The following is a 22,505-nucleotide window of genomic DNA, read 5'->3' as shown; positions in this document are numbered from 1 at the left end:
TGCGCCTTGTGACCTTCCTGACCGCACCACCTGCACAGCTTATCCCAAGTAGCAAAATTAATTTTATGATGCTTTGGAAGTATTCTTGAACACCTATTCTTTAAAACCATGCATAAACCAAATTGCTCTGCAAAACGACGTCAACTCAACCATAAACCCGCCATAAGGCTAAAGAGGCCCATCCTAAGATGCTCTTGGAGAGTTGATTATAAGATTTTCTTAAAACTTGTTGTACTTCCCAAGATGTCCTGTAGGCGAATTGATCTCTCATTGAAGAACTCTTCAAGTGCACGATAAAACGATAATAAATTTGTCAGTTTTTGTTGCTGCTGCAGCTTTTATGTTGAAAGATAAGTGAAATTAAATCTCAAAATAAACACTATGAAAATGATACGTTATTGTAATCGGAATTAATTAATAACACAAATTGGGAATATTTCCGTGGTGTAACAAGGTTGTCAACTGTGAAGCAAAATTCATCGTATATATGTTGCAAGATACTTCCAAAAATTGCAACGCGCTTCGATAATAATGCGATAATACCATATTTAAAATTATTATTCCTGGTAATTAGAACATTTTTCTTCAGTTTTCTCAACATGGCTTCCATTGAAATGCTGGTCGATGGTCGGTCCATTATCGATGGTTTAATCAGCACCACCATAAGAACGTCATAAACTACTTTCAACTCAAACAAGAGTTAAATGCGTTGGTCAAGTGTAATAGGATTTATAACGTTCTCAATACAACTTAAGCAAGGATAAAAAGTGTTGATCAAGAGTACTCAGGTTTATAACGTTCTTGATGCAGGTTTATACAAACTCCACCGAGAACGTCATAAATCTTGGATGTAAAATTGTAAACAAACAATACATTATCGAACCGTGGTGAACTATGTGGGCCTCGTTCGACTAATTTAATTATTGGTACGGTACCGTTGTCAACCAGGAACATCTCTCCCGAGAACCGGCCTTTAAGCGGTGCAACGCTTCATTCCTCCAGTCAGCATTTTCAACAGGTAAGTAGTTGTTGTTTTTCACAATGCTAAAAATGATCGGCAGGCCGATAAGTTGATACCCCGATTGCACGGGAATCGACGTTCCTGCATGACCAAACCAACCTTTTCGGATGCTGCTACCGGAGGAATTTGGCACTGCACCTCGTCGAGGCTGGTTTTCTGGATATGTGTTCCTAATTGGCAGTGATAATAAAACGATGAGAATCATAATTGGATGCTTGAGTTTTTTTTTATTTTTCGTGTGCCAACAGTTGCTCTCGCTCAAGAATGATTAATTGAAGATAACTACGAGAGCCCTATAAAACTGAAAATAAGTTCAACAGTTCTTGTTGTGTTTTTAGTTTTATGGACTGAACCCCAAGTATTCTTGGAGGTGTTTTTAAAACCACATATTGATGAAGAACAGTTGTGCTCAGCTGAAACTCTGATAAGATCAACTAGAATATGTAATGGTCTAATAAAACTATCATAAAAATAAATAAAACCAAATAGAATCAAGATTGTTACTTGGGTACTTCTGTTGATTCCTTTGCAGTCCACGCCAGGTGGCCGTATTCTAGACACCTGTAGCACCCTTCCGGTCGCTGGGAGAACCTCAGTGGGCATACTGAACAACCGACTTTAATTTTTCCGATTGTCATCGCTTTGTTGGCTGCGTCAACTAGGAGCTTTATTGAGGCTGCCTGCGTTCCAAATGGTCCCCTTCTCATTACTGAAATATCTTTCGAAGAGTATTTCAATAAATTCATTTTTTACCCTTCTTACACCCATAAGAAGGGTATAAATATCACTCGAAAAACCGACTTTCGATCCGAGGCCCGGAGGGCCGAGTCTCATATACCAAAGAATTCAGCTCGACGAACTGAGCAAATGTCTGTATGTGTGTGTGTGTGTATGTGTGTATGTGTGTGTGTGTGTGTATGTGCGTTACAAAAAAAAGTCACGCACGTTTCTCAGCCGTCTGTCAACCGATTTTAGTTCACTTGGAAGCAAATGAAAGTTACTACATCCTAGTAGAACGCTATTGATTTTTTTTCGATTGGACGTTTGGTTACCGAGATATCTCTCGAAGAGTACTTATGAGTCATACTTCTAAACTTTTTAAGATTTTTGACCAAGTGTATCATAATAAATATTTCGACCGTTTGTCAATCGATTTGGGTTCTCTTGGCACCAAATGAAAGCTACAGCATCCTAGTAGATCGCCCACAAATTTTATTTCGATTGGCTATTTGGTTACAGAGATATCTTTCGAAGAGTACTTCGGATTTATACAACTAAACCTTTTGAGATTTTTGACCAAAAGTATCATAGTAAATATCTTAGCCGTCTGTCAACCGATTTCGGTTATCCTGGCACCAAATGAAAGCTACAACATTTTAGTAGAACCCTATACAATTTCATTAGGATTGGACATTTGATTGCCGAGATATCTTTCAAAGAGTACTTGGGAGTAATACAGGTTAACTTTTTGAGAGATTTTTGACCAAGGGTACCATAATAAATATCTCAGCCGTCTGTCTACCGATTTGGGTTCTCTAAGCACCAAATGAAAGCTACAATATGCTTGTATAAGGCTCTGAAATTTTTTTTCGATTCGACATTTGATTACTGAGATATTTTACGAAGAGTATTTCAATAATTTATTTTTTTTATTATATTCACTTGTTATCTTGCATTTGTTTTTGACCAGTCTATAGGAAATTATTTTTCAATAAATGATGCTGACCTCATACAAAGTGTATACTAGCAGGTTATTGTTTTCAACAAAATTATAAATAACAAATTACAAATACACAGGAATTTTATGGAAACTAACAATATGTTAAATGAAAGCTTTGAAGAACCAGACAGCCAAAATAACTAGCTAATGCCAAAACTGATTAACTTAGTAGATATATCATTTTTGTCGTTTTTACACCATAACCATGAATACCAAGTACTTCGGAGCTAATTTAATTGACTGATTTAGACAAAGTGTGTCTCGCTGATTTTCTTACCCATTTGTTAATCGATTCAAGATCTTTTAGCAGTTAATAAAAGATACAAAATTCCAGAATATGTAAGCTATTTTTTAAACATTCCATACAAGACTCTAGGAAGTGTCTGGCATTTCTGGTAGTTTAGTGCATGGTCCATGATGCTATTTTGGAAACCAATCCACTAGATGCCAAATCCACAATATTTTCTAGAACTTTTGGTCAATTCCACAAAACAAATATGTTAAATACAAATAATACAACAATAATTTTAATAAGTGTAAGAAGGGTTCTGTTCACCATAGGTGGATTAAATCGGGTTTTTATTATTATATTCGCTTGTTATCTTGCATGAGCTTTTGACCAGTCTAAGGGAAACTATTTTTCAATAAATAATGCTGACTAGAGGTTCCATTTCTCGACCAATTTGCTTGTCCCGGGATTCAGGATAAAATTTGTTGCTTGTCCCGGGAAATCCCGGGATCCCGGGAAATTTTTAAATGTGCTTTAAAACGCAATTTTGTGGATAGGAATATGTTTTATTCATCAATAAAATAGAACCAATGGTTCAACTGGTAACTGGTTTTATCAATTTATATTCTTTCTCTGGAAATACGACTTCAAGAACGAAGCAATTGTTATAGTTATTCATGTAACGAGTTGCAAAAAGTTGATTTTTTCAGCACGAGTCGTACATTTATCCAACGAGGCCTGCCGAGTTGGATAAATACGAAGAGTGCTGAAAATATCGATTTTTGCAACGAGTTCCATACAAAATTTTATGCAATGATTTTTTTCATAATGCAATCCATTTGAGTTGCATAATGTTCATAATGCAACTCAAATGAGTTGCATCATGAACATTATATAACTATTTTTCATTATGCAACTCATTTCAGTTGCATAATGAACCAGTTCTGAAAAATTGGCCATTACGCTATCAAAATGAGCTATGTAAAATATAAATTATGATACTAAATTGCATAAATTATGATTTCATCGGTCAGTTTGGTTCACTTTTTAGAACAGGTATTTCTGGAGTTCGAAAATATGCGCTCGCTGGTTTAATTGTCGGTTCAACTCACCATATAGCACATAAAGTGATAGCTCTTTCGTAATTACTTTTGAAAAATCAATTGTTTCCGAATCAATCTGGGACGGTTGGCATATTCCTTTATAGCCGATTCCAGTTCTTCTTGCATGCTCGATGGTGTCATGCATACAGGATAATCCAGCATTCAACTCGGCAGCACCACAGACAAACAGACGTCTCACTCTACTCACTTCTCATCGTTTCCCTTTTTAACGGATTATTTAAATATTCCGTAGTTCGCAAATCGCTCGCTCATGGCGCTCACATCCCTTTTGCTCCTGTTTGACGTTTGCTCACTACCGCCATCTACTCAGTGGGTTTGCGTACCACAGCATAATTAGCATTGGGCGATTGGGTTTGCGTGACGATGATTTTTATCGCATTTTGTTCCAAGTGATACGTCTGTTTGTCTGTGGCAGCACTATTATCGGTTGTCTTTGGCAGTCTTGCAACAATCGAACTCCCAGTTCCTTGATGAACTTAATCATTTACGTTTTTGACAAGCTTTCCAGTTCTGCTGACACTTGCGTTGACAACGGAAGACCTTGAGAGAGCTTCAGCGCTGTTATTATTTATTTTTGGCGCCGTTCGTTGATTCTTTTCATGATTGCATCGAAGAGGTTGTTTCCAACTTTGGAGTTACTTTTTTGAATTTTCGAATTCAAGAAACTCGAGCTGCCTTCAGAAATGCAGACAGTAATATAGCAACTCGTCTTCCCAATACTTCCGAAGCAGGTTTGATTAGCTGAAGAGCTTCCTGAAAGTTTATTGCTACCTCGAAATCACTGTCCTAACAATATGTTAAATGAAAGCTTTGAATTTATATATTGTACTTCGGTGCTAATTTATTCGACTGATTAAGAGATCTCACTGATTTTCTTATCCATTTGTTAATCGATTCAAGATGTTTTGGCAGTTAACGAAATGCAAATGGAGTAAATATTCAATACTCCAGAATATGTGAGCTATTTTTTAAGAATTCCATACCAGATTCTAGGAGATCCCTGGCATTTCTGGCAGTTTAGTCCATGGTCCATGACGCTATTTTGGAAACCAGTCCACTAGATGCCAATTCCACAATATTTTCTAGAACTTTTGGTCAATCACACGAAATAAATATGTTAAATTCAAATAAATTTAATAAGTGTAAGTGTTCACCATAGGTGGATTAAATAGTTTTTTTTCTATCATACCCAATTTTAGCAGCTTCTAATCTATGGGCAAAGCGGGGGGAGAATATTATGGTGGGACAAAATTTTTCGCTTGCGAGTCTATTACGGGGCAAAATCTGCGATAAACTATAGAGGAAGAATGTTGCTGGCGTCGCCGCCGCCACGAGGGAGATATAAATGTCAAAGCAAAAAAGTATGCAGTTTGACAGATAAATACCCGGCATGTTTGTGAGCGGAAACAAAGGGAACAGCAGCGACATTCGTCTTCTATAGTTTATTAACTCTATTGGCGAAAAGCATCCAAACTCGAATTTCTCGAAATGAAAAGCTTTTGCCGAAAACATATTCCATAGGCAAAAAACCATCATCATTGAGCACAACCGCTACCAAATATTTTTTTCGAATAATGTGTTCCACTACGAGAAATACGCCTTCAAATGCTATTCGGCATACAATATTTTTGCGATTTACTTTTAGCGATTTTTCGCGCATAGAAGCTAGCGGCACATTGGTCGATGTGGAGAGTAGGAAAACAGCCAAATCATTTAATTCATTGAGCACCCCGGATAAAAACTAACCATAGGGTGTTTGGTGGAAACCATTCCTGCACCATACAGTGTACCAGCTACAATTATCTATATTGTAATGAAATGGTTCACTAAAAGCTTCGCACATTGTAGCTACTATACATTTACATTCGATTTTTATGTAGCAATATATTATACTGTTTTTCTTACGTTTGAACCATTCACTTTTCCGAAACATTATTTTTCCGTGCATTTTTAATTATTTATTCAATTTTAGATTTTTTCCGTGCTTTGTTTTGTTGATGTTTGTGACTTTTTTGATGCAAAGGAAAGGAAAGAAAAAAAAATAAGTTGAAACATCAACTTAAAGTCAATAAAATGTTTTAATAAGTAGTACACCAGATGTCTTAAGAACTGCAGATCCAAGAGATATGGCGGGCTAGGTATGTAGAGTGCGATGAGAGGAATACTATTGACGAACTTTATCTTTGACGTAGAGCCATCTTTAACATATGGACTGGACTGAATACTGAAAGAAATTCTAATACATATAGGTTCGTCTGTGGGTTCGCTTTTTAACCTAACTTATACTTGAATCGAACTTGACAGTTTTCTCATGAGTTGTTATGTATTTCCCCGTGTATTTCAATCTTTGGTCAAACTGGAGCCTCAATATTGCAAAAACGGTTAAGCACGCTGTAATGATACTTATGTACCTCGTCACCCACTTCATGCAACTACATTAGTGGTCTAATAATACTTAGCGCGCTCGGCATAGTTCCATCATGCCGCTCAAAGTGTTGCCACAAATAATGCTTAGTTTGCGAAACCCAGTTATCTGGCTGGTGGGGCATGGGAGCCTAAGCTTCAACTGTTAATGCGATCAGAGACTACTCAGACCTCGACTCAGACTTAGACGTAGGCGATCCAATATGAAGGGTTATCCAAAACGCTCTGGAGAATTCCCAAAGCGCATTCTCATAATGCTAGTAAGCCTAAGATGCCATTAACAGGCGGAAAATGACAAAATAATATAACATTATATGGTTTATGTAATGTAAACTAATACAACATAACAAAAGAGAACCATTCCAAAACCATTTAATTAAATTTATAACCAGTAGTGAAACTACAATTGAAAACAATATATTTACGGTACATTTTATTGTTTGAAACCATATGTGTACCATACAATGTACGGTTTATTAAAACCCACGTATCAGTATTTATAACAATTCATTTACAATATATTGTATGGTTTTGCAAAAAAATATATATGGAAAAAAATATTTTTTTATATTGTTACGATACTTAACCACCCGTATAGTATATTGTAAAAATCTTATTTACAATATACTGTATTGGGTTCTACATAACATTTTATTGTTTTTGTATTTTTATTTTTACAGTGGTGTCTATTGTAAAAATATGGTTTTAAATAGTACTGTTACAATACAACGTTCGGTTTTTCTACTGTATTTTTTATTCGGGACGTCTGTTAGTTGCGGGATCTGCAGAACGTAAATATTCATATTCAATTTTTTTGTTCGTTGTGCGTTTGTCGCGTATTCCAGTGCACCCAAGATAAGTGGAACTGTTGATTGATTGTTGACTGGAGGCTGGCGTTGGGCTTGATCACCCCACACGAAGTCCATTGTGCCGACCTCCCTCTCCTCCGCGAAAAAATTAACGCGTCGCGATTCCTCACTTGCACGAACGGTTACGAATTTCTAGTCGCCACTATTAAGCTGCTAGTACACAGGGTCAAATATTTGTCCAAAAAGAAACCAATGCACAATGGTCCACGAAACAGATTTACGAGGAAAGATGCATTCAAATGATTTTATAGACAAACATGGTCTTTTACAAAAAATCGTAGTCTTTTAAAAAGGTGATAAGAGGGGTTGGGGCAAACAAAAAATATTTTTTGCCCGCCTTCAAAAGAAAAAATGTTAACATATCAAAAAATTAGAGGGGTGTTGCAAATCAAGTAAAAAATACTTGAAAAGTGCCTATTTTTTTCTAGAAAATCGTCAATATCTTTTGAACGGAATGACGTAGCAACATTTTCAGCGCACGAAAATGTGCATTTTTTAGCTCTAAAAATGGTTCTTTGACAACTTGTATGAGAATTTTGAGTATTTCTTATCATAAATAACTTGGCTTAAGCTTAGGGTAGCCTTCAAAATGTGGAAAGTGCGATATCTTTCCCGATGTCTGTGGTGCGGCGAAAGGCGAAAAGAGAAACAGCATACCTGATTGATTATTATGTACCTTTGTTTTGTATCCCATTCCCAAAGTAGCTCTCGCAATTATAACAAGTGAAACGTGATTGCTCGTCCACCGTTTACGCGGAATCCGAAAAGTCCCCGGTCGAAGTGGTTCTTGTGTCGTCGGAGTGTTGTCCACCTTGTAACCTGTTCGGTGGTGAAAATCGAGTGAAAAGAACATTTGCGTGGGAAGGGTTTCCTGGCTCGAGTGCGATTCGAGCGAAGCCATTTTGATTTTCGGTCTGGCTGATCGACGCCAGCGGTGGAGGAGCATGGGTGACTGTCAGTGTGTTAGTGCGGCACATCGACGCGAGTGTGCGTATCCATTCGGTTGATTGTGTGGTTCGACGAGCGCAGCCGGCTCGGCCACCAGTGAACAGTGAAAGTGTTTTTCGGGGCGTGTTTCGGTGAATAGGAAACGATGACTGAGAAGTACTTGTTCGCCCGATTGAGTAGGGGAGACTGAGGAGACTTGATCCCTGGGGAGACTTGTTCCCCCCATATTTTCTCGGAATCAAAAACAATTTTCTTCTAGCATATTTTTCCCAAAACACCATCAGGACAGACGACAATGTTTTGGCTACAATTGATTTTAATTGTGTATGGCATTATTTTTTAATGGCTGATGGTTTGTTTTCAGTCCTTCAGAAATCTTTTAGGGGATTCCGAAAAATCTCAATAACTTTGTGAAAATTAAACCAAATCGTGTCAAAATTTCACAGCACATAGTATAAACAGAATATTATCAAACGTATGTGTCCAGATGAGGCTGTTATATAAATATTTCTATTAATGTAGCTTGGTGTACACAACAAGGACATGGGGAGACTTGATCCCTCGAGGAATACACACACATTATACATGTGAAAAATAAAATTCTATTTGGAAGCCTCTATTTACTCGAAATTCTAGTATATTCAACGATAAAACGTGTCAGATAATTATTACTTTATTACACACCATTAAAAGTGGGATCAAGTCTACCCATTTTCAAGATATGGCATATCCTTAAAAATTTAAGGGAATCTTATAATTTCTAATACACCTTTTTCATCAAAAATGCAAGAAAACTTGAAAAGAAAATGAATATCAAGCTTCTGGTGTTATTTTCCCTTTAAATTAACCATGTGCTCAAAAGGGGATCAATTGTGACCCATTTTTTTAAAAATACATCATAAGACATGCCTCCATAAAAACACAGTTTTGAAAACTTTAACAATAATTTAAAGTCCTTCCGTTGTGTATTAAGGACAAACGTCTTGAAATCCCGCTTTATTAATGCATCAAAACTTCAGACGCACAAATCCAAAGAAGCAAGCTTCAAACAACAATGCATTTTATTATTTTGCATTTGCTCACTTGTAACAAGCTTAAAATAAGAAACTCAGGTGCGCTGATTTTGTTTACGAAGAGATTTGTGCCCTCGAAATCTTGAGTAGGTGTCAAAGTCGGCCATTATGGCGGCCATTTTGGGATTCTTACAAGTCTGTCCTTAACTTGCAATAGATGTTTACCTGCCATTCTGTACGAAAAATAGATCTAGTTTTGTGTTTTTTTCTTAAAGTTACAGGCAAATTAAGAAAAAGGGATCAAGTCTCCCCTAATCAAAATTACTCAATTTGGAAGACGCGAATGGAGATGCTCCTTAAACGAGAGGAGCGGTGGTACGTTATCGAGAGTGCGAAACCCCAGCCGGTTACCAACGCGTGGAAGAAAGACAATTCGAAGTGTCACGCGATCATAGTGCTTTATGTGAAAGACAGCCAACTCAATTTGATGAAGGACTGTAAATTCGCGAAGGAAGTGTGGGATTGCTTGAAGCAATACCATGAAAAAACGACCATTACGTCGCGAGTGTCCTTATTCAAAAAGATGTGTAACTTGAATTAGGGGCAATCTGTAGCGGAATCATTGAATACCTCTCGACAGCAGATTACATTGCAATCAACTTCAAAGATGCAATTTTATTATAATTTGTTACAAAAATAAAAGAAATTAGTTATTACAAAGTATTAACACTGCACGATACACATATAACCTTACAAATGCACAATTAGGAACATTGCAAATTGACGTAGCACAACACATAACATAAATGTGCCCTGTTATCCAGATGGATAACTCCTTCCGATCACAGGGTGACGAGTTTTCATGTAAGGGTTTGTGTCCATCAGTCATCCTGGAATTGTATTTTAGTTGGCAGTTTGCCTTTTAGTTCACAGCATTTGTCGCTGTATTCATAGCTTGGTTTTGTCTAGGAAAACTAATCCTAATCGGGCATCCCGTTTCGGGTTTCGATACTAGAGCTCTATAACTTGAAGTCTGTGTCAGGGAAAGGTTTACGTTTCTAGTACTTAATCGCGGCCCGAAATGGCCTGAATGTTGGCAATCGAAATACGATTACAATTCATTGGCCTCTATCCTGCCAGAACTCTATAAATGTTAATTAATACTAGGGTAATATTTAAAAGTTAAAATTCAACATGTAGCACAAAGAACGCACGAATATTAAACTTTGAACACATTAAACAATTATTCTGTCTTATAATTGTAACAAATATTTATACATGTAACACAATCCAACGTTTGAGCAAGAATTTTTCGTGAATCGTTCACCGATTCATGAAAAATTCGGCTCCCATATGCTTCATATCCTTTATGGCCATAACAATAGTGTTAAGGCCATAAACGTGTGATTTTACGACTGTGGATTCTACAGATTATAGGAATTTCTCGGCTCTGGCAGTCTGAGTGGGTAGCAAAAGTCCATATACTTAACACTACGATAAAGATAAATAACTTAACCTAAACTCAAAACAAAACCAAAACGAGTTGTGCTACCCGAAAGCCACAATGCTTTCAAGAAAGGTAGCGGTGAACAGGACTAACAAGACCCCAGAAAACACCTTTACTCAAAACTAAAGATTGTTACCCGAAAGCCAAACTGCTCTCCAAATCACGGAACGAATAAATCTAACCTAAACTCAACTTTACTTTTATGGAGGTTACCCTGTCCACAAAAATAAAATGGCCTTAAACTGTCGTTATAATCCTTCCAACTAGCACTCATTTGCGTACACGGGGTTTTTTAGTTGGGCGCCATGTTACAAAAATAAAAGAAATTAATTAGGTATTACAAAGTATTATCACTTCACGATACACATTGATACTTGGTTGGGATGCGACTGGGATGATTTTGCTGGGATGCTTTGCAGTCTTTTGGGGGAATCGAAAACACTAGTTTATGATTTTTCCCGACGTTTCGGTCCGTATGAGACCTTTTTCAAGGGTTCAATTGGTCAAGGTTTCCTAGTCAAGATGGCTTTGCTAAACTCAAAAATGTCATGCGGAAGTTTTGGTATAGATTGAGTCCGTTCGGTTTTCAACCGTCGTGATGCGGACAATTTCCTACCTATCGGGCGGCCTAGAATTCGGTCCCTGTTTTTGGAAAAGCAATGGTGGAAGATTCCAAAAACAGGGACCGAATTCTAGACCGCCCGATAGGTAGAAGATTGTCCGCATCACGACGGTTGAAAACCGAACGGACTCAATCTATACAAAAACTTCCGCATGACATTTTTGAGTTTAGCAAAGCCATCTTGACTAGGAAACCTTGACCGATTGAACCCTTGAAAAAGGTCCCATACGGACCGAAACGTCGGACCTGGACCTCTATCCAGCGCACTGTGCCCGACGTACGTCCGACACACGGTTCAGGAGAAAAATCGATTTTCGCGTGTCAAAAATTCCGATTTTCAACTGGACGAACAATAACTCCTTCCGATCACAGGATGACGAGGTTTCATTTATTGATTTGGGTCCGTCAGTCATCCTGGAATTTTATTTTGACGTAGGACTACGTCTCTGTTTTCTATACCCGGTGTCATTTCAAAATTTATGAAACCAAGAGCGTTACGTTTGAGTGAAAGATTTTAAACGCTCACAGTATCTTTCCCACTGAACGAAATAATAAACAAAATCCGTTATCCGAGGGATAAAACTCCCGCGTTCAATTTGTAATATTCGGTGAACCTAAAAATCAGTGATAAATAGTTGAAAAGTTGTTTTAAAGTCAGACAATGAAATCGCTGAAATCTATAAATATGGGTAGCGGACGAATTTTCTCGTTCAGTCTACCAACGCTCTCTGATTGGTGCGCATCGTGGGTGCAACTACGATGCAGGAAGGTATGCGATCATGCGAGAGCTGTTCGTCAGTTCCATTTCGACCACCGTCGAGGTGACACCTCGAGCTGGGCAGCGGCACATCGACTCTGCGACGACACTCGGCTATCGTACTGATAGCACCGGGAATCTCATTCACGGCAGCAAGCGGCGGGCCAGTTTTCGATGGCGTCTAGCGTTGAGCGCGGAGAAATCCAACACGAATTGCGTGGCATTGTAAATTCATCAAAATCGTCCATTATTCAAACGGTCCTTCTCAGGACCATCGAAAATGATTTCTCAAGAGTTATTTGGATTAATTTCCACCCTCGATCGAGAAAGGTGTAGTGCAAAGCAAGAACAGAGCATCGTTGGTCAGCAAGAATGAAGCCGGTTATTAATCGCATCCACGGCAGCAAGCGGTGGGCCAGTTTTCGACGGCGCTCAACATTTAGTGCGGAGAAAACCTACACGCATAAAGGTAGTACGCACCTGATAAGTACTGTTGAAAAAAAATAGGCCAAGGAACGGCCAAGAAATGATTTAGCTGTTAAAATTTCTTGAGTGGTCCGCAGCTGGAAAGAAATGAATATTGTGTAACGCCTGCCGGGCAAATCAAATAGAGCTGTCACTTTTCCTTGCGGAAAAATATTCCGTTTACAAAATAAAACGAAAGTCGTGAACTTCTGTCAACGACCAAAATTTTTGAAGCACAATTTAGTACTGATTTCGAAACCGTGCTTCAAAAATTTTTAAGTAGAGCACTTTTTGAGTTTCAGCTCAATATCGAGTTTTACAACTTTTAAAAATATGGAATTTACTAAAATTCAAATATCTTGCGTTTTGTTCGACCAATTTCAAATCTTTTTCCATAAATTAAAAGCTGAATACAATACCATTCGATCATCTGAATGCAGGTTTTACGTCAGATTGATGAAATTCAAGATATTGGCGAGTTTTAGGGACGATCTCCTTAAATTTTGACCAAATTTCCAAAAACATACGAAGAAATGTATTTTTTTTTTCAATAAGAAAAAAGCAATCTAATATTGCGCGCAAACCCCAAAATTTTATTCCCACCTTTGGGTTTCCGCGCCGAAGACCCAGCGCCAGATTCGGCGACAAAGAGATTTGACAGCAGTCGCCGGACAGTTGGCAATCCTGATATTTGACGGCGGTCATCCGTTAGCTGTGGGAGTGGATTGTTGTCATGCAAATAGAGCATTTCGCTGAAAATGCATGTGTATTTTGTTATTGTTGATAGATTTTTTTCTGTGTTAGTGTGAAATATAGCGATTTGCTGTATCGCGTAAGCTTTCGCTGGGAGAAAACGTTATATAACTCAGCGAGGCAAAGAAAATTTTCAATGAAAAATGCAATAATTCTTTCTCATCGTTTATTTGACATATCATATGTAGGCAAGTTACAGTAAAAAATTCAGCTCAATCGTAGCATTGATTAAGGAGAATGAGATGTGTGAAGTGAGCGACGTTGCTTAAAAATAGAACAAAAATCGATTTCAAATCATCAACCTTGTATGGAAAGTCGAAAAAAATTCCGCTCTACTGTAATTTTTTTCCTTTGGGCATGATTCTACACCAAAAATGATCATCAGCTTACCGAGTTCAAAAATGCTGTAAACTAGTGTTATTCCTCAAGGAAAAGTGACATTTCTTCCCATACTAATCAGTTTTCAAAATTCCTTTGATAATTAGAGGGATTTTTTCTGGAGTGCTTTTCTTACCAGGTGCGTACTAGACTATAGTGGCATAGTGAATTCATTTAATTTTCTTCCTAAAATTATCCATTATTCAAACGGTCTTTTTTAGGACCATCGAAAATGTTTTCTCAAGAGCTGTGAATCGGATAATTTCATTCCAACGAACGGGAAAAGTGTAGTACAACCGAAAAGTGAATGATTGAATGCTTGGTGACTCAGCCAGCAAGAATCATGACGCCTAATTGTTCCACCCGGACTTTGGCAACGCATTATTATATCCGGCATTTTGCGTGAAAAATTTTTCAATTCTGACATTTTTTCAAATTAAAATAATCTGAATCATCTAATATTTTGATTACATTATTCGTTCAGTGAAAATTTTCTCATTTCTCGGTTGATTAATCGTTTGATGCGTCTGGAGCATGAGGGGCGGGTCATGCAAACGAAATTAACTGAAAAGCTAGCCGAATGGGAGGAGCTTCATATGCTAATCTAGGGATATAAAAGCAGTGTTCTCTGTTTTCTTTCGCCATTTTCGTTGGATCGGTCAACGAGGTTGGAGGTGGATTCCACCTCCAGCAAGGCAGCAGCACACCAACCCAGCGACTACTCTCGGCTATCGTGCTGATGATAGCACCAGGAATCGCATCCATGGCAGCGGAGTGGTGGGCCAATTTTCGACGGTATCCAGCATTCTCCGCAGAGAAAACCAACACGCATTGCGTGGCATGGTGAATGCATCAAAATCGTCCATTATTCAAACCGGTCCTTTTCAGGACCATCGTAAATGATCCTCAATAGTTAATTTCCAACATCGATCGAGGTGTAGTGCAACCAAAAAGCAAAAGACACAGCATCGTTGCCAGCAATAGTGAAACTGGTCATTATTCTAATCCACGGCAGCAAGCGGCGGTCCAGTTTTCGGTGGCGTTTATCATTCAGCACGGAGAAAACCAACACGCATTGCGTGACATGGTGAATTCATGCCATTTCGTTCCTAAAATCGTCAATCAATCAAACGGTCTTGTTCAGGACCACCGTTAAGTATTCCTTAAGAGTTTGTGAATCAGATAATTTCATTCAATCGAACGAGAAAAGTGTGGTGCAACTGAAAAGTGAAAGATTGAATACTTGGTGGCCCAGCAATAATGATGAAGCCGGTCACTAATGGCCTAGTGGTTCCACCAGAAATTTAACAACGCATTATTCTATCCGGACTATTTTGCGTGAAACATTGTTTAATAAAAATTAAGTTTAAACATTTTTCGAAATAAACTGATCGATATTATCCAATATTTTGGTTACTCTATCCGTTCAATGAAAATTTGCTCATTTCTCGGTTGATTAGTTGCTTGATGCGTCTGGAGCATTCGGGGCGGGTCATGCAAACGAAATAACCTGGAAAGCCAGCCAAATGGGAGGAGCTTCATCTGCTAATCAAGGGGAATGAAAGCAGTGACCTTTGGTTTCTTCCGTTATTTTCGTTGGATCAGACAAAGGGAGTGGATGTCACCTCCGCAGCTGCGCACCAATCCTGCGACGATTCTCGGCTATTTAGCTGATAGAACCAGGAATCTCATCCACGGCAGTAAGCGATGGCAGTTTTCGATGGCTTCCAGCATTCAGTATTTTCAATTGTCTTACCGAAATCTTCTGTTATTTAAAAGGTCCTTTTCAGGACCAGTGAAAATTATTCCTCCAGAGTTATGAATCGAATAATTAAAAGCGACAGACTGAAAACTTAGCAACAGTATAGCCGGCCTCTAATTGCTCTTCGCGTAAGTATACAACGTATTGTCGAATCTAGAATATTTCACAAAACTCCAATCAAAATTATTTAAAATTTCGTTAACAGCAATTGAGTTGTGTCAAATACACATGGCTACGGTGGCGCCATCTGTTCATTTCATAGCGGCATAATTCTTTCAAACAACGGTTGAACATTTATTTTCAAAATGAAATAATGCTCAACCCTCAAGTGAAGGCCAACCGCGCGAGTTACGGAAGGTTTAAATAATTAACATCTTATGAATGCGTTCATTGAAATGGATCACCGAACAACTTTAATTAACACATCACTCCGCCGATTTGAATTTTGCCAGCATACATTGTATAGGCCTTTTATGTGATAGGTCCGTTATGCATTTATTAACGAAGGTCGGACAACAATGACCCGAAAAATCAGCTGATTTGAGCCTTCAAATGAAAGGGCTCATTTTAATATATAAAAGTCGGAATCTCATTCCAGCCTTTGTCCTACGTCAACATTGCGGTTATGTCTCAGACATTACCCACCCCTAGTTTTTGTTGGCAGTGTTTAGTTCACAGCATTTGTTGCTGTGTTCATAGCTTGGTTTTGTCTAGGAAAACTAATCCTAATCGGGCATCCCATTTCGGGTTTCATTACTAGAGTTCTATGACTTGAAGACTGTGCCAAGGAAAGGTTTACGTCTCTAGTACTTAATCGCAGCCCGAAATGGCCTGAATGTTGGCAATCGAAATAAGATTGCGCACTTCATGGGCCTGTATTCTACCAGAACCCTATAAATGTTAATTACTACAAGGGGAATATTTACAAGTTAAAATTCAACATGCAACACAAAGAACGCACGTATATTGAACTTTAAACACAGTAAACAATTATTCTGTCTTAAAATTGTAACAAATATTTATACCCGTAACAAATTTCATTTAATACATTTTACTATAACATAATATAAAACTTACATTTTAGTATTTACATCCACGATGATTCGATTCCCCAACACCATAACTTATCAACTAACTCATAAACTATTATCAGTTTTCTATACCCGACATTATGCCATCTATTATCCAGTGCTGCCAGTTTCACCAAACAGTAGTAAAATCACCACAACAATTGGCGCAGCCGGTAGGATACGAACCAACGCTCCCAAAGGGAATCTGATTTCGAATTTTATTAGGGACGACTTGTCGCGGAACTAAAACACCACACATCGATAGCAGCTACTACTTCAAGCAGCTTCAATACTGCAAATATATTTAATTAATAATTGAATAATTACATAACTTCTTATATCTTACGATGTAGTATTCGTTCTCGGGACTGACGTATTTCCTAACCGCAGTGCCCTTTCTCTTCCACGAACCAAACGACACTGCCGAGTTATAAATTTATTATCACTGTCGGCCTCCGCGCCGCCGCTTTTGCACTCCACTATTGCTCCTGAGTTACCAGCTCCACTCAGCAGCAAGCGTACTGAAACTGGACGCAACATTCCCCCCCCCCCCCCCCCCCCCATGGAACTGGTGACGAACTAGTTTTCCAAATCCTTGAATGGCATCGCTTTACTACACAGCACAGATGGCAGTACCGTAGCGCCGTAGATGCAAATTGCGGTAGGTGCACCCAAACCAAGTCGACTCCACTGCTGCACACAATACCCTCCGGGATCAAACAGCAACGTTTTCAATTGATGACGATCGCCTCGTTTTCTACCGCGGCGGCGAGCGGGCTGATCTGATCCGTTTTGTGTCGCACAGGTCTCGTATGTGTTACACGAGGTGTTACAGTCAACGATGACCATTGTTTTTACGTTTTCGTATACACGAGTGCACCGCCTGATTCGATTGCTCCTGTTGGCCGCTGACGTCAGCGATCGGATGTGTGTAGTGTGCAAGTTCAGACATTTAAGGACTTCCTTGGTACAAGATTACAACACAACGATAAACAAAATCACGATAATCTCACAAATCTTGGACACTTCAACACACCACTGGTTACACACGAACCAAACGACACTGCCGAGTTATAAATTTATTATCACTGTCGGCCTTCGCGCCGCCGCTTTTGCACTCCACTATTGCTCCTGAGTTATCAGCTCCACTCAGCAGCAAGCGTACTGAAACTGTACGCAACAGTGAAGATTTGGAAAAACATATTTTCGATATGGAAGAGCTCTTTATTCGTCTCGCGTGTGCGGGCCAAGCGCTCGATGATTCGTTGCAGATCGCAATGATTTTGCGCAGCCTGCCGGACTCATACAGCGATCTGGTTACGGCGCTCGAAAGCCGGCCAGAGGCGGACCTGACGATGAAGCTCGTTAAGCAAAAGTTGCTGGACGAGTACCAGAGGCGAGTGAAGCGAAATCCGGATTCGAGTGATAGGGCGATTAAGCTACAACAGAAAGAGCAGAAGAAGCGGCTTTGTTTTCACTGCCAGAAGCCCGGCCATTTCCGAAAGGATTGCCGGCAGTGGCTGCATCTGTAGCAGAAGAAAAGTGATGGGGAATCAGTGAGCGGAAAGGCAGTGAAACAAACGAAGATTGATGTGAAGGCCAAACTAACGGCAGAAAAGGACGTTCCGATTTGATTTATGGTTGGGAACAGTCGTCGTAAGGGTTGTTGGTATATTGACAGTGGCTGCTCCAGCCATATGACCAACATTGTGCTCGCTGATGGTTCTGTGTCGAAGTCGCACGTAACCGGGGAAGGTTTCGTAAAGTGCGTCGACGAAGATGGTGATGCGCGGAAAGTGAAACTGACGGAAGTGCTATAGGGTCTGGGACCATTTGGGTAGAAGCACCTATTTTGGGCACTTGCTGCTATAACTCAGTCAATTTCAAACACATTGGCTTGAATTTTTGAACATTGCTAGATACTGTGCGTATCTGATCATGTCTCAAAAATCGAGTCAATCGGTTAAAAATTGACTGAGTTATAGCATCAACTGCCCAAAATAGGTGCTCCTGCCCAAATGGTCCCAGACCCTATATACCGGCGCTAGACATTGGATTGATTTCGGTACGAAAGCTGACGAAGAAAGGATTTAGAGTGAACTTTGATGGGTCAGCATGTTCGGTAGTGAGCGCTGCCGGTAAAACTGTCGCGTTGGGAGAACTAATTTCAATCGCTACACAGTTGTATGCCTTCTGCAACGGAAATCCGATGTAGCCCGTTGTACTAAACGATATGTGGCCCACGTTAAGACGCGCTTCTGGAGGGCCCCATGTGTGATTAGGTCTGACGGAGGTGAAGAATACGTCAACGGCGAGTTGTAGGCATTCTACCAGAAGGATGGTATCCAGGCTCAATACACCGCTGCATACAGCCCCTAGCAGAACGGTGTAGCTGAGCGGAAAAACCGGACGTTGCAGGGGATGGCAACGTGTATGTTGCTTGATGCCGGCCTAGGCAAGCAATACTGGGACGAGGCGGTCATGACCGCCGCTTACGTTCAGAACCGTCTACCTTCTCATGCAGTTGATAAGACCCCATTCGAAAAATGGTTTGGCAGGCCGCCAAAGATGGACTACCTTCGAGTGTTCGGATGTCCGGCATACGTCCATGTTAAACGAACGAAGTTTGACAGTAAATCACGAAAACTGATCTTTGTTGGATACTGCGAGGATCGCAAGGCGTTCAGGTTCCTGGATCCTGAAAACAATGGAATCACGATCAGTCGTGATGCGCGCTTTATTGAGGAGATGAACATTCCTCACATGGCCAAGCCCGAAGCGCAGACACCGGAAGAGATCGAGACTGAACTCGAATGGCCCGAAGCCGTAGCATCTCAGGAGGAGAATGGTGCCCGTGGAGAACAGTGCGTTCAGGAGGAGCAACTGGTTCCGGGAAAGGCCGATCATGATTCGGATGAGGAATTCCACGATTGTGAGGAGCAGGACCATGGAGACGATCGAGCTGCAGGACAAGCGGGAGACGTCGCTGAAGAGCAGAGCAGTGGTAAGCGGTCGACCAGGGACATGCCCCCGACTAGGCTGCGGGACTACGTAGTTGACGTGGCCCTCGTAGTTGAAGATGATCCTGTTTCGTACGAAGAAGCTGTCCAAGGACCGGAGCAGGACTTATGGCAAGCAGCGATGAAAGAGGAGTATGACAACCTGATGCAGAACGAAACTTGGACGTCGGTGGAATTGCCTGCCGGACGAAAACCAATAGCTAGCAAATGGGTTTTTAAGAAGAAGGAGGACAGCGCTGAAAACGTCACCAGGTACAAGGCCCGCTTAGTAGCGTAGGGCTTCTTGCAACAGTTCGGGGTTGATTACGACTCCGTCTTTGCACCAATAATGGCTGCGCAGACTACGTTAAAGGTTTTGCTGACTATTGCCGGCCATAAGCGGATGAAGGTTCGTCACCTGGACGTCAAAGGCGCGTACTTGCACGGTCGACTAAAGGAGGAGCTGTACATGCAGCAGCAACGATATAATCGTTGCTTGTATTTCTGAGGAGGAGATCACGAACGTCGAACGATTTTTGAAGGAGAAGTTGACACTGTCATCCTTAGGAGACGTCAGTTGTTTCCTGGGGATCTGGATCGGAAAGGACGTGGATGACTATTACTCCATGCATCAGAAAGGTTATATTTTGAAGATCGCGAACCCACACAACCTTGATCGTGCCAGAGGATCGAAAATTCCGCTGGACACAGGCTACTACCGCAGTAGGGAAGGCAGTAAGGCGATGCCCGATAACAGAGAATACCAATGCTTGATCGGGGCGTTGCTATACGTGGCTGTGAACACACGGCCAGACGTAGTAAGCACCCCAACGGAAGCTGATTGGGTGGAATTGAAGAGTGCGATATCTCGTCACCACAAACGACTACGCACTCAAACTAATTAGCAACAGGGAGGAACCGCTGAAGCTAGTCAGCTATAGTGACGCCGACTGGAGTGCTGATACGGACGATCGCAAGTCCAATACCGGATATTTGTTTCAACTCGGACAAGCAACAATTGAATGGGTCAGTGCAAGTAGACTTGCGTGTCTCTATCCAGTATGGAGGCCGAATATATCGCCATATCCGAGGCTTGCAGAGAGGTGTCGTGCCTACGGAAGCTACTTCAAGATTTCAACGAGCAGCAGGAAGAACCAACTACTATGCTGGAGGATAACAATAGCTGTATGGATTTCATCGTGAACGACCATTCTTCCAGACGATCCAAACACATCGACACGCGAATTCATTTTGCCAAGGATTTGTCGGAGAAGGCTATAGTAGCAGTCGAATACTGTCCGTCGGCATCGATGATCGCCGACATCCTCACCAAGCCATTAGGGCGCCAGAAGCAACAGCAGTTCTCGGAGATGTTGGGCTTAACCAAGTCTGATGGCCGCTAAGATATCGAGGAGTGTGGAAAGTGCGATATCTTTCCCGATGTCTGTGGTGCGGCGAAAGGCGAAAAGAGAAACAACATACCTTATTGATTATTATGTACCTTTGTTTTGTATCCCATTCCCAAAGTAGCTCTCGTAATTATAACAAGTGAAACGTGTTTGCTCGTCCACGATTTACGCGGAATCCGAAAAGTCCCCGGTCGAAGTGGTTCTTGTGCCGTCGGAGTGGATAAACCTTGTAACCTGTCCGGGAAGGCCGATCTCTGCGTCCTACACAAAAGTCAATTGTTTAAACTATATTCAATATAAGAAAATATACGTGAATCAAAATTGAACTTATTTTTCTCATATTCTTTAATGGTTTGACTATCACGGTAAAAAATTGAATTTTCCTTGTTTAACAGATGTTTGAATTCTAAATTTTCTTAATCGCGTCAAATATGGTGCCTTCGCGGTATATTGAAATGCTATCGGCGAGCAAACAGAGCGACGAGAGTTGAGAGATTGTTCAGTGGTTCTCAACAGCACCTTTGCTCGTAAATCTGGTTCCTGGACCAATGTAAACTTGCTCAACTGAAAAATATTCAAAAAGTTCATTTTTTTGCAAGGTAATTGAATGAGGAATTATTACAATCCCTGAGAACGTTACGTAAATTGTGCATGATCAACAATGAGACAGTACAATGAAAAGGAGTTAGCAAATACAAACATACAAATTTTAAAGAATGTTTATTTTGTTAAAAATATGACCGTGATGAGTGTCCATGGTGTAAAATTCCAAAACGGCGATCCGTCAAAGCAAAAGGAGACGTGTTTAAAACTATTGCCGAAGCATTCGAATTTACCCACGGCATGTTAGAAATAATTGGAAAACTCTTCTTTAGAGTGTCTTTGTTAATATGGTTTTGTATGGTAGGTAGGATGCTTCGTTGAGTTGATAAATATGGCTTGGGATAATAACCACGACGTTTTTCCAACTTTAAGATAGACTTGGGGCGTGATGCTTTACGGTCTATGTGATGTGCAAATTCCTTTATGATATTTAGCCGAGATTGCAACATTATCAAGTTTGAATGCATACTCTTATAAACATGTTCCTGATCATTAAAAGAACAATGATCTAATTTTGAGAATTTTGACTTTCCGGAAGATCGTCTGGCAGCACAAAAATATAGTAAATACTGAGTCTATCTATTGTGATTATAAACGTTACATCATTTACCTTCTAAGTTCCTCTTGACTATGTGCTAATGCTAGTGCAAAGCGTTCTAACCGCATAGAGCGTGCGGTAAGCGGAGATGCTGCACCACTAGATGCTGCATCGGCGCATGGTATTGTCATTTCTTTCCCACTGTGAAAATCTTCAAGAGATTTTTCCGATGAAAGGTGTGATAACTGTACCTAAAAGAGCAAATCAATAGAATAATATAATTAATAAATTGCT

The 22,505-nt window shown here is 40.1% G+C and overlaps 1 protein-coding gene and 1 long non-coding RNA gene across 8 annotated transcripts in view; one reads left to right on the top strand and one right to left on the bottom strand.

The window, feature by feature from the left end:
- LOC109402987 (liprin-alpha-1) overlaps positions 1-22,505 on the bottom strand; it is a 545,355-nt gene that overhangs the window by 146,268 nt on the left and 376,582 nt on the right. For 5 of the 7 annotated variants that reach the window (XM_062854909.1, XM_062854913.1, XM_062854910.1 and 2 more), the window contains one exon: positions 22,284-22,462. The exons of the other annotated variants lie outside the window; for them this stretch is intronic. In XM_062854909.1, the coding sequence (XP_062710893.1) occupies positions 22,284-22,462 (179 nt within the window). The remainder of the gene's footprint in view (positions 1-22,283; positions 22,463-22,505) is intronic. 7 annotated transcript variants of the gene reach the window in all.
- The window catches only part of LOC134288983 (uncharacterized), a 487,443-nt gene that overhangs the window by 145,243 nt on the left and 319,695 nt on the right, over positions 1-22,505 (top strand). The window lies entirely within an intron of this gene.

Source organism: Aedes albopictus, chromosome 2 (assembly GCF_035046485.1).
Source record: "Aedes albopictus strain Foshan chromosome 2, AalbF5, whole genome shotgun sequence".
Taxonomy (NCBI): Eukaryota; Metazoa; Arthropoda; class Insecta; order Diptera; family Culicidae; genus Aedes; species Aedes albopictus.
Note: the sequence above shows the minus strand (reverse complement) of the source record. Positions and strands in the feature narration are given on the sequence as shown.